Genomic DNA, 14,129 nt, shown 5'->3' on the forward strand with positions numbered 1-14,129 from the left:
ACCTAATTGGAAGGGTTATTATAAAAGTATGAATAGCATATAAACAAATATACAGCTACCATGTGAACACAGCATAGCACCTGACATTATTAGGCCCTAGCTGAGTGGCTACAACTGATACTAGAATTGTTTCTCCAGCAACCATTGATGCTTGTGAGAGCCAAGCTCAGATGCCCCTTGCTTCCATCCTTCCCTGCCTGCCTTGTGGTCAGCACATCTGGATTTATCTGGCCACATGCCCTGTGGCCATGTCTCTGTGTGTCAGGAGCTGTCCTCCCCAGAGAGGGAGAGGGTCCGAGTGTGACCTTGAGTTCATAGCACCAGTCCTAACTGGCCGGGCGTGTTAGCCTGTCCAAAGGAATTGGCCAGTTTGAGCTGGTAAGTGCCAGGAGCTATCAGTGGAGTAGCAGCTGGTGAAGCTTCTGACTAGTTTTGCCTTTGACGTACACTCAAAAAATAACTCTGGAAGCAAAAATAAAAAGCAATGTCCTCTCCCGTCTTCTGATTCCAGAGCCTATGAGCTTGTGGTGGAAACCAAAGAAGTACGGCAGAGAAGGGGCCTGACCTGGTCCTCACTTCCCTTCCTGTGCCCTGAGTCTATCCTAGCCCATCCTCTCCCTACCCTATGACAGCTCATTCCCTTCTCCTTCTCTTCTCCTGTAAGGCACACTCTGGTACCCTGTGCTGAAAGCAACCTCTTCTTGACCCTAATACTTGCATCTGGAAGAGGGAGGCGTCCGGGGAAGTAGAGGGAGCTGTGGGCTTGGAGCCAGGAGACCTGCATTCACATGCACTGACTGGCTAATGTGACCGACCTTTGGCAAGACATGTCATCTCTCTGAGTTCCCGTCTGGAAAGGACTGTCCTGCGGGATGGTTGTCAGGGTTCGGTGCACCCCGCAGGGCCTTTGGCTCGTAATAGAGCTGAGTCCGTGAGAGTTCACCTAGCTGCTGAGTAGCATCAGTCTACGCCGTCTCTCTGCCCGCTCTCCGCATCCCACCTGTCCCCGACTGTGATGCCCTCTGAGTTCTGGTTTCTTGTCCCCTGCTCAGGACCTCATCTATTCCAGCCCGGTGGACACGGCCCGCAAGGTACTGATTGTCCTGAGGACCTTCCTGCGGAGGAATGAGGATGTGCAAGTGGGCGGCCTCATCCGAGGCCACTTCCTGCTGATCCTGCAGCACCTGCTGGTGGAGCATGGGGCCTCTCCCTCAGGAGGTCAGTCTGCAGGTGCCGTGAGCATATTTTGACCTGAAGGTCTGCCAAGAATGAGCATGTCTGCTCTGCTGAGGTTTGCTCCAGGAGAGAGCATCAGGGTTTTCTCTGAAAAAGGAGTCAGGCCCATGTGGCATCGGGCTAAATAAAGCTCACCTCCTTCCTCTCGCTGGAGAGTGGGCACACAGTGCACTTGCTTTGATGTGTGTGTGGTATTTAACAAGAGTGGGTGTGTTTGTGTATGTGTGCATGCCCCCACCCTGCATGGCGTGTGCCCAGAGCCCAGATTGGGATTGGTTTGTCTTTCTCTAATTTTAGAGAGGCTGAATTTTTAAGTTAAATTTGTCTGAGCAATCAAGAGTGAGTGGGAAGAGATTTGTGGATCACTTGTTCCAGTCCTGACTGAGCTCTGGGGGTTTGAGGATGAATTCAAGTAAAGGAGCCACGTCCTTTGTTTGCAGGGAAAGTGTTACCTGTTTGATAATATTGTTGAAGAACCACAGGACTTATGGAATACAAAGGGGAAAAGCGATGGGCATTGGATTCAGATTCGGGTTCAAGTCCTGGTCCTGTTTCTCAGTCTCTTCAGGCTGTGACAATAGAGTACCATATAGGAGCAGGGGTAAATCCCACACGTCTTTGGAAATAGACAATCAGGTGCTCCCTATTAGCGGTCCTTTATGCTGGGGTGGGGTGCCTGTCCTCTGGGTGCTTTGCACTTCAGGCCCCCTGAGCAGCCCTCCCTGTTCCTCTCAGCCTCGGGGAACCTGCCGCTGCTGCTGAGCCTCCTCTCCTTGGTGCAGCTGAGGAGCAAAGCAGAGCAGGAGCTGGACAGCATGGCCATGAAGCTCCTTCACCAAGGTATGCTGGCAGCTTGGGACAGTGCCCGAGGGCCCAGGCTGGGCACGCAGTGGGGGTACTTGTGTTATGGTTCTTGTGACCTTTCAGATCCCTTTGGAAGTAGCTAGTAGGTCTGATCCTGGGGACTTCTCACCAAGGAGCCCCTTGGAACTTTCCTTGCTTGTTCTCTGGTAATGTTTGGTGACAGTCAAGGAAGCCTGGGCTTGATTTCAGCTTAGTCACTAGCTGTGTGACATTGGGCCTTGTGCTCTTCATAATGAGATCACAGTGCTTTCCTGGTTGAGATAGGAATGCCTGATCCAGCAGGTATAGAATGCCACACAGTGCTCCGTACAGTAGACCTTAAGCAAATCTGTGTACATGCATGAACCCTGGCATAGGGTCAGCTCCCCAGCTCATCCCACAGTTGTCTGTTGGTCCACTCACAGATCTTTAGGTCTCTTTTCTCCACACACCCCCAAGCCTCACTGAGACCTTGTGAATACAGTCTCTACTTCATGGGCAGCTCCCACAGGAAGATTTGTTGAGGGAAGGTTGAGGTGAATAGGAAAGGTTGTGCCGTCAGCATCCTTGGCCCCCCGTGAGGATGGCACATTCACTGCCCGGAGCCCGGTCCTCCTCTCAGGAAGACAAGCATCAAGCTCAGAAAGTGCTTCCAGAGATCACCAGTAGAACCAGCCTTTGCGTGGAGCTGATCATCCACCTGCCTGTCAGACCAGGCTGGGACGGAGATGTGTGTGTGTGACAAAACGGGCCTTCAGAAGGGCCTCTTACTAGGAGGCACAACAGGCCCAGCTCCGTGTGGTGTGTAGTGTGACAGACACTCACACGTCACCCTTGAGTGCGTCCGTGTGAGAGCCCCGGGAGCAGAGCACTGCAGGGGTGGAAATGCCAGGCGGTGGGTGGGGCTGCTGACAGGGTTGACCACAAGCCAATTGGAAGGCAAGAGTGTGTTGTGGTGGCCAAAATGTGAATGAAGACCTGGGTGGGTTTCATACTGGGGTGAGGGTCAGGGAGACGGGGTGGGGGTGGCGGTTCCCAGGAGGAGAGGGATGTGTTCTACTCTGTCTACTCGTCCTTGTAGTACCTGCTGTGATGAGGCTGGAGGAATGCAGACGAGGCACTGAGTCTCGCTTTAAGAGCTTAAGAAGGTCTCATGGGGGAGGAGAACTTTAAGCTAAAAACTTAATTCTAAGAGTTCACAGCCAGATGTGGAGGTGACGTGGGAGAGAATATGGCAAGTGCTGCGAACTGCGCTTCAATTGTGACCTTCTCTTGGGCTGGAATATGTGCCCCCTCACTGGAGGAAGTGAGGGGCTGGATGGTGTCCAGGAGCAAGGACTCCCGCTAAAGGTGGCAGGCTGACCTGATGACCTCTGCAGACCCTTGCTGCCTGGAGTCTGTGCCAGTCCGTGCCAGCATCCTTGACCTCCTCTGTACTGGCTGACCTGTGGCTATAGGCTGCTTGCCTGACATTTATCCAGATGGAGGGTGTGAACATGCCTTCAGCTATGTCACTGTGTTTCTTTCCATTGGCTGCAATGTCAGGGACACCTAGTTTATACCAGCTCCCAAGACTGACATCAGAACTGAACCAGTCTCAGGCCATCACCCGTGGCATATGTGAGTGCTGGTGTATGTTGAAAGCCACAGAATGCAGTGCATAGCTGCCTGGACCCTCTCGTCTCTTGCAGTGAGCAAGCTGTGTGGGAAGTGCAGTCCCACTGATGTTGACATCCTGCAGCCCTCCTTCAACTTCCTGTATTGGAACCTGCAGCAGACCACGCCCAGCAGTCAGAAAAGAGGTGTGGGCCCAGGCTGGCACGGTGAAGAGTGCTGGGATCTCTCTCTCTCCCTCCCCTCCCCCCCCCCCCCCCCGCTCTCTCTCTTTCTCTGAAACTCCGACTTTCAAGTAAATAAATACACATTGAAAAAGGATGGGCAGCGCTGTGGCATAGAAGGTTAAACCTCCGCTTGCAGTGCTGGCATTCCATATGGGCAATGGTGTGAGTCCCAGCTGCTCCCTGCTGGTGCTCCTGGGAAAGTAGTAAAGGATGGCCCAAGTCCTTGGGCCCCTGCACCCATGTGGGAGGCCTGGAAGAAGCCCCTGGCTCCTGGCTTCAGCCTGGACCAGCCCTAGCCGTTGTGGCCATTTGGGGAGTGAACCAGAGGATGGAAGATACCTCCCTCTCTCTCTCTCTCTCTGGCTCTGGCTCTCCTTCTCTGTAACTCTGACTTTCAAATAAATAAATAAATCTTAAAAAAAAAAAAAAAATGCTGGGCAGTATCTGTGGCCCTCACTGCCATTAATTTTTCCATCATTTTTAAAAAGAAATTTATTTATTCATTTGAAAGGTGGGGTTAGAGAGAGAGAGATCTTCTATCTACTGGTTCACTCTCCAAATGGCCTCAATGGCGGGGCTGGGTCAGGCTAAAGCCAGTAGCCTGGAACTCCATCTGAGTCTCCCACATGGGTGGCAAGGACCCAGGCACTTGGACTATCTTCCAGTGCTTTCCGAGGCTCATTAGCAGGAAGCTAGATTGGAAGTGGAGCCACTGAGATTCAACTGGTGCTTATATGGGATGCTGGCATGCTCGATCGCGGTGCCACAATTTCTCCATCTTAAATAAATAACTAGAGGGGTATAACTGGTGGTCATGAAGTCCTTTTCGATCCTGTTAACCTGTGGTTCTGGAATGTAGCTGGGACCCTTAGAGTCGTAAACCGATCCTTTTGTTTTGTGTGTGTATGAAGCCGCCTAATACAGCCAGAGCTGAGCACCATGGCGGCACTGAACCGGGACTCCCGTGTAACTCGCGTGCCCTCACTCTGCCACGCCTGCAGCTGCTGCGGTTCTTCTGAGCAGCACGGCCCTGATCGTGCTTCTGGAGAGGCTGCTGGCGCTCACCTGGGCAGAGACAGACTCTCCCACGACCATGCTCCTCTGCTCCGCCTGGCTGCTCACTGCCTCCTTCTGCGCCCAGCAGCACCAGGGCAGTCTGCAGGTTAGTGGGTGACTCCTGTGGCTTTGGGGCATGAGGCGGCACCCAAAGGAGTGATGGAGTTCCTGGTTTGTGGTCCCAGCTCTGTGGCTCATTAGCTGTGTGACCCTGGCCAAATGTTTAACCCTCTGTGAGCTTCAGCCTCCTTACCTAAAAAGTGAGGGAAAGATCCAGGGTCATTGCTGGGTTAATTTAAAACAACCCATTTAACACACATGGATCACATACATCCTAGCCTGTATTCTTGGCAGAGAGGAATTAATAAAAAAAAAAAAAAAAGGATGCAGCAAGCTCCCTGCCCGTTAGGGAACTTGCAACCTATAAGCAAAGCCTTGAGAGACAGGTGAAACTGCACCCAGCGAAGACAGAGGGCACAGTGTTAAGGTGCATTTCCACCCACACTGATCATCCACCTCTCCTCACAAGAGCTTTGGAGGCAGTGAGAGCCAGTGGTGTTATCTCCATCACGTATGAACAAAGTGAGGGAGGTTGAGGAAGGTGCAGAGACTTGCTGGGGGGCCCTCCAGCTGGCGAGGTGTGCCACAGGCCTTCTGAGTTAGCTGGTTGGTGGGCAGAGCCGAAGTCTGAACCACGGAGGAGGCCATCGAGGATGTAGGAGATTGGGAGAATTCTGTAGGTGTGGGCTTGATTCTCCTCCTCACACTTCTGAAGCCCAGGCTCAGAGGACTCTGTGGCCTCTTCTGTCCCCTCTTGAAGTAGCAGGAATGTAGGGGGAGACAGTAGAAGAGATACTAGGGCCCCAGCTATTTTCTGCCCAAGCACCCAGAAGTGGGGGCTCAGCCCTTTACCCCTGCCCTTCCAGGTTCACCAGACGTTGTCTGTGGAACTGGACCAAGTAATGAAGGCACTCAGCTTTCCAAAGAAAACAGCTGCACTGCTCTCAGGTATGGTCCCCAGAGGCTCCAGCTGGAGAAGTTTTCCCCCTAGGTTCTGAGATAGGGCCACCCACCCAGGCCAGCTCATGGGCACCCCGTAATGATCCTGTCAGCATGACACAGCAGGGTGGGAGATGGGGAGAGACTAGGAACCAGATGTAAGGCGTCTCCTCCTTTCAGCCGCCATCTTACGCTTCCTGCGGACAGCCCTGCAACAAAGCTTTTCCTCCAGCCTGGTGGCCCTGGTGCCCTCAGAGGCCCGGCCACCAGCAGCCCCTGAGGATGCTGTCCTGGCTCCACTGGGAACATCACAAGTACTGTCCTTGGTTGTTGGGCTGCAGAACCTCCTGGTGAAGGTAAGGCCCTTGCTGAGTGGGTCCTGGCCAGGGGGCATCTACTTCTCTAGGACCATAGCAGGAAAGGCGGTTGAACCTAATATTCTCACCAGGGCCTGGAGAACAGTCAAGACTTAAAGCTACAGTGACAGAAATGAAACTCAATTGGCTCCAGAGAGGCCCAGGGGTCAATACTGGCTTTAGGCACAGCTGGGTTCCAGGGGCTCAGACGATGCCATCAGAGGCCTGCTTCCCTCTTGCTGCATTCCTCACTGCCAGCCCTGTCGTGGATGGTGGCAGGACCACTAACAGGAAGAAAGTTCCCCTTTCCCTGTAGTTCTGGAATTGTCATTAGCCTGGTGTGGGTCATACACCAATCGGCATGGCCAGGGCCTGGGATGCTCTGATGGACTGGGCCTGGGTCAGTGCCTTTTCCTGGAGGTGTGGGTATATGGTCAGTTCTCCTCAAAATTTTTTTAAGATTATTTATTTTATTTGAAAGGCAGGTGACAGAGAATCTTCCATCTGCTAGTTTGCTCCTCAAATGGCCACAGTGGCCAGGGCTGGGCAAGGCTGAAACCAAGGGGCCAGGGACTCCATCTGGGTCTCCCACATAAGTGGCAGTGGCCCAAGCACTTGGACCATCTTCCACTTCTTCCCCAGGCAGGGAGCTGGATTGGAAGTGGACCAGCTGGGACATGAACTGGTACTCTGAGATGCTAGCATTGCAGGCAGTGGCTTAATCTGCTACATCACAATACTATCCCCCATGTGGTCAGTTCTTTACAACCTACATCGACTGAAGCCTAGAATGGCATGGTTTCTGGCCGGCACCGTGGCTCAATAGGCTAATCCTCCGCCTGTGGCGCCGGCACACCGGGTTCTAGTCCCAGTCAGGGCGCCGGATTCTGTCCTGGTTGTTCCTCTTCCAGTCCAGCTCTCTGCTGTGGCCCGGGAGTGCAGTGGAGGATGGCCCAAGTCCTTGGGCCCTGCACCCGCATGGGAGACCAGGAGAAGCACCTGGCTCCTGGCTTCGGGTCAGCGCAGAGTGGTCACTGCGGGGTGAACCAACGGAAAAAGGAAGACCTTTCTCTTTGTCTCTCTCTCACTGTCCACTCTGCCTGTCAAAAAAAAAAAAAAAAAAAAAAAAGAAAAGAAAAGAAAGGGATGAAGGGATGGTTTCTAAAAGCTAAATGATCAGAAGAGGGAGTGGATCCTGGACAAGCAAAACAAAGTCCACCCCAGAGAGGTGTTCGGCAGCATAGAAGACTCTTGGAGATCACTGTTTACCCAGCCATCACATACTGTTCCTCAACACCATGTCAGGGCCTGGGAGGGTGTGGGGTCCCAGAACATACCTGGAATGGGGTTTCTGCTAGGCGGTGGTTGCTGAATCTTGTCCTGTAGCACAGCTATGCACAGGGTCTGGGCTTTTCAAGGATCAAACATTTATCCTGTCAAAGCACTTAGCTCTAATTTGAGTTTCCATTTTCATGGGAGTCTTCCCCAACAGGCTCTGAGATCCTCAAGGGCAGAGAACTGAGTCTGTGCTCCTCCCCCTTGTGGATTGAAAACCAGTTGAGAATTCAGGCTTGAGATAAGAACCAAATTATCAGCTTTATTGCTGGTGGACACCATGGTAGAATACAGCTGGACGCAGGTTCAGATAGGGGTGGTTTTTTTTTTTTTTTTTTTTTTTTTTTGGTCTGAAACTTCAAACACAACAGCAAATATAAAAGAATTTCACTGTGAACACTCACACAGTCACTACCTAGGGTCTACCATTAACATTTTACTATATTTGCTTGATCATGTTTATCTAAATGAGGTTTTTAGCCACATTCCTTCCCCCAGCTAGACCAGGCCTGAAGGCAGGAATAATTGTGCTTAATTCTGGACACTCCATGGAATACTGTTTGGCCATAAGAAGGCATGAAGTGCTGACATGTTCTAGAATGTGGGTGAGCCTTGAAAGCATTATGCTAAGTGAAATAAGCTGAGGGTGGAGATTTGGTGCAGTGGCTAAGATGTTGCCTAGGATGTCCACATCCTGTATCAGAGTACCTGCGTCCAAGTCCCAGCTCTGCTTCCACTTCCAGCTTCCTGCTAATATGTACCCAGTGAGGGGAGGGGCAGTGGTGACAGCTCAAGTACTTGGTTCCTGCCACCCATGTGACATACATGGATTAAGGTCTGGCTCCTAGCTTGGCCCAACCCTGCCCTGGCTGTTGTGGGCATTTGAGGAATGCACTAGTAGATGGAAGATCTCTATCTATGTCTTTCTGCTTTTCAAGTAAATAAAAATAAAAACAATAAGCCAGACACAGAAGGCCACATATTTATATGATCCCACTTACATGAGATATCCAGAATAGGCCAATCCATAGAGACAGAAAGTAGATTAGTGGTTGTTAGCCCTGAGGCAGGGACGGAAGAGTGAGGACTGCTAATAAGTATAGGGTTTATCTGGTGATGAACATTCTGGAATTACATAGCGGCGCAACTCTGAAGAAAACAAAAAGCTACCAAAGGGTACCTTTCAAAGAACAATTAATACGGATTGTGAATTATCTCAATGCAGCTGTTACTTAAAATAAATAAAAAGATACAGAGAATATGAGGCCTAAGCCAGGGCTTTGGGTACCAGTCCTCCCTGATGTCTCTGGGCCAGAGCAGCTGTGTGGCATCAGCACCCCTGATTGCTGGGTGGCGGGTGCAGAATCTGCAGCTGTCTGGTAGCCTGGCACCGCGCAGTGTAAGATGTAGTGTCTAGAGTCACACAGCCCTGATGTGGCCCCTGCCCAGCCTCTGATTCTGAAGTTCAGCAAGTCACTTCTTACTAATCTCATGTTCGCTATTTGTACAATAAACACTAAGTAATATGGCTCTCCGAGAACAGCTTCCGTTTCTCCAGGAACAGCGTCCAGTAGAGAAAAGGGTGAGTGGAAATGAGGATGGAGAGTGTGTTTCAAGGCCAGCAGATGGCTCTGAAGGGCTGTGGGCCCTGGAATGATACCATGCTATGGGGTGCGAGGGGGAGCCGGGGCCAGCTTCCCATCTGCTTAGTTCTTTGGCTATCTCTGTAGTAGAAAAGAAATAGGTTTGTTCTGGGCTCCTCTGGACCCAGAGACATAGGTCAGTGGTGGAGCTGCAGGATGGCAGGAGGAGGCATTTTTGCACGGCCAGGATTGTCTAATGGTAGAGAGGACCACTCTGGAAGGCAGTGTCTTGAGGCTGGGCAGTATTTTTTTTTTTTTTAAGATTTATTATTTGAAAGAGCTACATAAAGAGAAGAGAGGCAGAGAGAGAGAGAGAGGTCTTCCATCCACTGGTTCACTCCCCAACTGGCTACAACGACTGGAGCTGTGCCAATCTGAAGCCAGGAGCCAGGAGCTTCTTCCGGGTTTCCCCACATAGGTGCAGGGGCCCAAGGACCTGGGCTATCTTCTGCTGCTTTCCCAGGCCACAGCAGGGAGCTGGATCAGAAGTGGAACAGCCAGGTCTCGAACCGGCACCCTTATGGGATGCCAGTGCATCAGGCCAGGGCTTAACCCACTGCACCACAGCGCCGGCCCCGAGGCTGGGCATTTCTAAGAGAAACCAGGTATGCCCCTCATCCCCCTGCCAAGAACTCCGTTGGAGGGCAGGGGGTTGGTCTGGGTGACCTGTAAGATTCCTTCTAGCACTGGGACTCTGTTTCAGGGAAAGAACTGCTCGAGACAGAGGCCAAGAGCACCTTGTAGGATGATAGGTCCAAGTCACTGAAGAGGAGACAGGAGATTGAATTTAAAATAGCAACGGCAGGGCAGGCATTGCTGCAGCTAGGGATACCTGCAGCCCATGTTGGAGCGCCTGGGTTTGAGTCCCAGCCCTGCTTCTGGTCCGGCTTCATGCTGATGTATACCCAGGGACAGCAGGTGACGGCCCAAGAATTTGGGTGCCTGCTACTCCCGCGGGAGACCACATGAAGACCCTGGCTCCTGGTTTCAGCCTGTTGCAGACATTTGGGGAGTGAACCAGCTATGGAGGATCTCTCTTTCTCTCTTTTTGCCTTCCAAAGAAAGAATTAACTTTTTAAAAAGACAGTCTGATTTTTTAAAAAATTCACAAATAGCAACAAATGCAGAGTTTGTACATTTCCATTTTCGAAGCTCTCTCATCTGTGATCCCATGTGATGCTCACACAGGTCAGCCCTGTGAGAGACGGAACAGGACTGCTACAGGGCCACAGAGCTTGTAAGGTGACCTGGGGCTAGAAGTAAAGGATTTGCTAGGAAGGGGTGGAGGAACAGCAGAACAAACGGTGAAGTTCTCAAACCATTCCTCAGAGGCTCCTCTCTGGGGCAGGCCTGGGCAGTGGTTTCTTCCAGCAGGGGCGCAAACAGCCCCGGGGATGTGATGAAAACAAACTGTACTGACTGAACTCCAAGAAGCATGTGTGGGTAGAAGGCAGTCCTGCTTTCACTCTTGTTTCTGTTTTGCAGAAGGACCCTCTCTTGTCCCAGGCCTGTGTCGGCTGTCTGGAGTCTTTGCTTGACTACCTGCATGCCCGGAGCCCAGACGTTGGTAGAGTAGAAACCCTCCTCTTCCTCCCATGTTGTCATGGGGGAGATTGGAGGGAGCCAGCCCTGCCACCCTCCCGCCCCAGGCTTCCAGCCCGTTATGTGACTCATACTCATTTTGTTTATGATGTGCCCAGCCAAGGCCACAACGCTCTTAACGTGGCAGAGCCCTTTCTGTCTGCCTTCTACAGTCATGGGATATATAGTCTCTCCAGACCAGCCGACAGGGTGGACAGAAGCCCAGGGAATAAACCTCCGGGGTCAGCCTGTCCAGTGCCCCGCCTCCAGCTGAACAGCCCCTTTTTGAGCCAACAGGGAGGTCCTTCTTTGCTGGGTTCCTGGGTCTCTGGAAAAGCAGCATTAAGGCCCAGGGTGACTGTGTTTCCTGCAGCACTGCATGTGGCCTCCCAGCCCTGGAACCGGTTTCTGCTGTTTACCCTTTTGGACGCTGGAGAGAATTCCTTCCTGAGACCCGAGGTCTTGAGGCTCATGACCCTGGTAAGAGCAGAAAGGACGGCCTAGTGGTCTGAAGACTATCAGGAGCTAGGTGGGCCGGGAACTCCATATTTCAGGAAAACCTAGTCCTCAAAGTAGAGGGGCTGGGTGGGCTTTTCCCCTACAAGGCTTGCCCAGAGATTTCCTCTGGATGCCCACTCCCCCTCAGCCCGGGAGTCCCTGACACCCTTTCTCTTGTTTTTCTCAGGAAAGCTGACCAGGGCCTGCCTGGCACATGCCAAGTCTGCTAGGGACAAGGATGTTTTAGAGCCAAACGCCCTGTGTCGGAAGGCCCCTCAGTCTAGAGAACTAGTTAGACAAGTAGACTAAGGGTTAAAATATGGTTGCGAAGGGGTCCAGTGCCCAGCGCACACACAGTAAGTGCCCATAACTAAATAACAAAGCTGTGAGCCTATGAATGACCACGAAATGGACCAGCGAATAAATCAGTGGCTGGTGTGGGGACACAGACTTCTCAGCAGTGAAGGTGAGGCTTGAAGGATTAATAGGCAGAGAGGAGGAGCAGTGCCCCAGGTAGTGAAGTGACCACGCAGGTGCAGGGGCACACCGGTGTATCAGGGTAGCTGCAGGCAGCTCATTTTGGCTTGGCCGTGAGTGTGCCACACCAGGCTAGAGGAGACGAAGTCAAGGCCGGTGGGGTCAGCGGCGCCAGCTATCTCAGGATCTCATAGGCTGCTGGCCCCATGTTACACCACCCTGCCCACAACTCTGGATCTTCAAAGGCAGGTTCTGTGGGCATCTAAGCATGGCTGGGGTACAGGAAGTGTCTACAAATGAGGGTGCTTGGGGCTCCTCTCTCTGGGCCAGTTTGTGCAGTACCGGAGCAGCAGCGTCCTCTCTCGTGAAGAGGTGGGTCATGTTCTGCAAGGCGCGGCTGTGGCTGACCTGTCTACCTTGTCCAACGCCACACTCCAGGCCCTGCGTGGCTTCTTCCTGCAGGTGGGTGGGAGGACACCAGGTGGTCATTGTGAGGCCAGACCCTCAAGACCATCTTCTTTGTAGAGGGTGGGTGCTCTGACCACAGCGGGCAGGAGTGCAGGGGTGGAGGTGGTCAAGAGGGCCTGCGTGGAGTGGGCACTGAGAGGCCTGTCTCCCCTGCCTCTTCTCCCTCCAGGTCCAGAGCACGGGTCTCCTGACTGACGACAACACAGCCAAGACGCTGCAGGCCTTTTTGGAGGGCCTGTCACCCGGCGCCCCCTCGGCCCAGCTACCCCCGCAGGACATGCTGTATCCTTTCTTACATGTGCGAGCTTGGCCTGGGCAAGGGCACCCAGACCTCGGGAGGCTGTGGCATGTACTTGAGGACAGGTGCACCTTCCGTAGCCCCGCCCCCTAGAGCAAGCCAGATCAGTGAAGATAATCAGCCGTCAGCAAGGACAGGACCTGTGCCGCGAGGAGTGTGTAGGTAGCTGTCACACCTGCCTCCTAGGGTTGGCACAAGGATTTCGTGACTCTGAGCAGTGCCGGGCTCAGTGTGAGGCTTTGTTAGTGTTTGCTGTTACTGTTTGTACTCCCCTTCCTAGACCAGAGGGATTGAATGAGCTGCCCAAGTCACACGGCTGGTGATAGCATCAGACTTCCCTGTCTCCAAAGCCACACCACTGAACTCAGGGAGGGCCGTCCTGGCCCGGGAGCTTTGGAGAGCTGCCCAGTGCTTCCCTCCTCAGCCAACCCTGGGGGTGCCGAGAAAGCCTGGGGCTGGGGTTCTCCCAGGGGTAGGGTGCTCCCCCCAGCTGCCTCCTGGCTCTGCCCCTCCCTCCCGTGACAGTTCCGTGTTGTATCAACCCAGCTGCCCATCCCCCCCTTCCCGGGAGCTCGCCTGTTCCTGTCTGACCGTCATTGCTTTGGGGGCTCTGCAAGCGTGATCCCCACCTCCCCCGGGAGTGTGGGGGTCTCCACTCTGCTGTTTTCCTCTCATCTGCTGCTGCCAGCTGCTTGGGAGGGGTGGCCGTCTCCTTGTCCCACATCAGCGACTGACCTTGGGCAGATGGGCGACACCAGCAGCTGTTCGTCCACTGCCCAAGTGGAATAAAAGTGACCCATCCATAACCGCGTGGACAGACTCCTAAAATCACGGGGCACCTCCTGCAGCCGGCCTGCGCCAGCGGGGCGGGAGACAGCAGGGAACGGGCGGGCCCCAGAGGGGAGAGTGTGCTGTGGTGGCAGCACGGGGGGACCCGAGAACCCTGGTCCCGCCGCCGGGGCTCCGAGTTACCCCGCGGAGGTGCTGGGCTCCGGGCGACTCCCGGCCCACCGGCCTCAGCCCTTCCGCGGTCCGACTGGGCGCCCCTTTCCCCTTCCCGGCCGGACCCGATCCCGCGGGAGCGGTGGGCTCCCGGCCCCGAGCCCGCAGCCGGCCACACCACCCTCAGGTCCTCCCGGCTCCCGCGCCCCGGCCGCGCGCACGCCTCCCCCACGGCATCGGTGGACCCGAGGGGCGAGCCCGGCGGGGCTCTAGTAATTCCTTAAAAAAGGAAAAATTTTTAAAAGTGCCTGTCACGACCCACTCAACTGATCCCGCGGACCGAATCTCAGAAAACGCGCTCCGGACATCGGTCTCGGGAGAGCACGTGGAAGGCCGCCCGCCCGGCGGAGGGTCGGGGCCCAGGTTTGCCCACGCGCCCGTCAAGCGAGCGCAGACCCCGCCACCCACTCGGGGCAGCCCATTCCCCGGGCGTGCGCGCAGAGGGCGCCGCGCGACAGGGTCCAGCGGGACCAGGCGCCGCCGGGCTGCGCTCAGG

The 14,129-nt window shown here is 54.0% G+C and overlaps 1 protein-coding gene across 2 annotated transcripts in view; it reads left to right on the plus strand.

Moving 5' to 3' along the window:
- The window catches only part of MEI1 (meiotic double-stranded break formation protein 1), a 72,212-nt gene extending 58,166 nt beyond the window's left edge, over positions 1 to 14,046 (plus strand). Inside the window, exons 21-31 of one of the 2 annotated variants that reach the window (XM_002721403.6) lie at positions 1,053 to 1,218; positions 1,972 to 2,076; positions 3,771 to 3,881; positions 4,922 to 5,082; positions 5,903 to 5,984; positions 6,156 to 6,331; positions 10,795 to 10,876; positions 11,264 to 11,370; positions 12,196 to 12,327; positions 12,503 to 12,615; positions 13,320 to 14,046. In XM_002721403.6, coding sequence (XP_002721449.4) covers positions 1,053 to 1,218; positions 1,972 to 2,076; positions 3,771 to 3,881; positions 4,922 to 5,082; positions 5,903 to 5,984; positions 6,156 to 6,331; positions 10,795 to 10,876; positions 11,264 to 11,370; positions 12,196 to 12,327; positions 12,503 to 12,615; positions 13,320 to 13,365 — 1,281 coding nt within the window. In that variant the 3' untranslated portion in view covers positions 13,366 to 14,046. The remainder of the gene's footprint in view (positions 1 to 1,052; positions 1,219 to 1,971; positions 2,077 to 3,770; positions 3,882 to 4,921; positions 5,083 to 5,902; positions 5,985 to 6,155; positions 6,332 to 10,794; positions 10,877 to 11,263; positions 11,371 to 12,195; positions 12,328 to 12,502; positions 12,616 to 13,319) is intronic. The other variant, XM_051834032.3, reaches the window with a different exon arrangement.
- The last annotated feature ends 83 nt before the right edge of the window (positions 14,047 to 14,129 follow it).

This window comes from Oryctolagus cuniculus, chromosome 11 (assembly GCF_051225735.1).
Source record: "Oryctolagus cuniculus isolate XC-2025 breed Fujian yellow rabbit chromosome 11, ASM5122573v1, whole genome shotgun sequence".
Classification (NCBI taxonomy): domain Eukaryota; kingdom Metazoa; phylum Chordata; class Mammalia; order Lagomorpha; family Leporidae; genus Oryctolagus; species Oryctolagus cuniculus.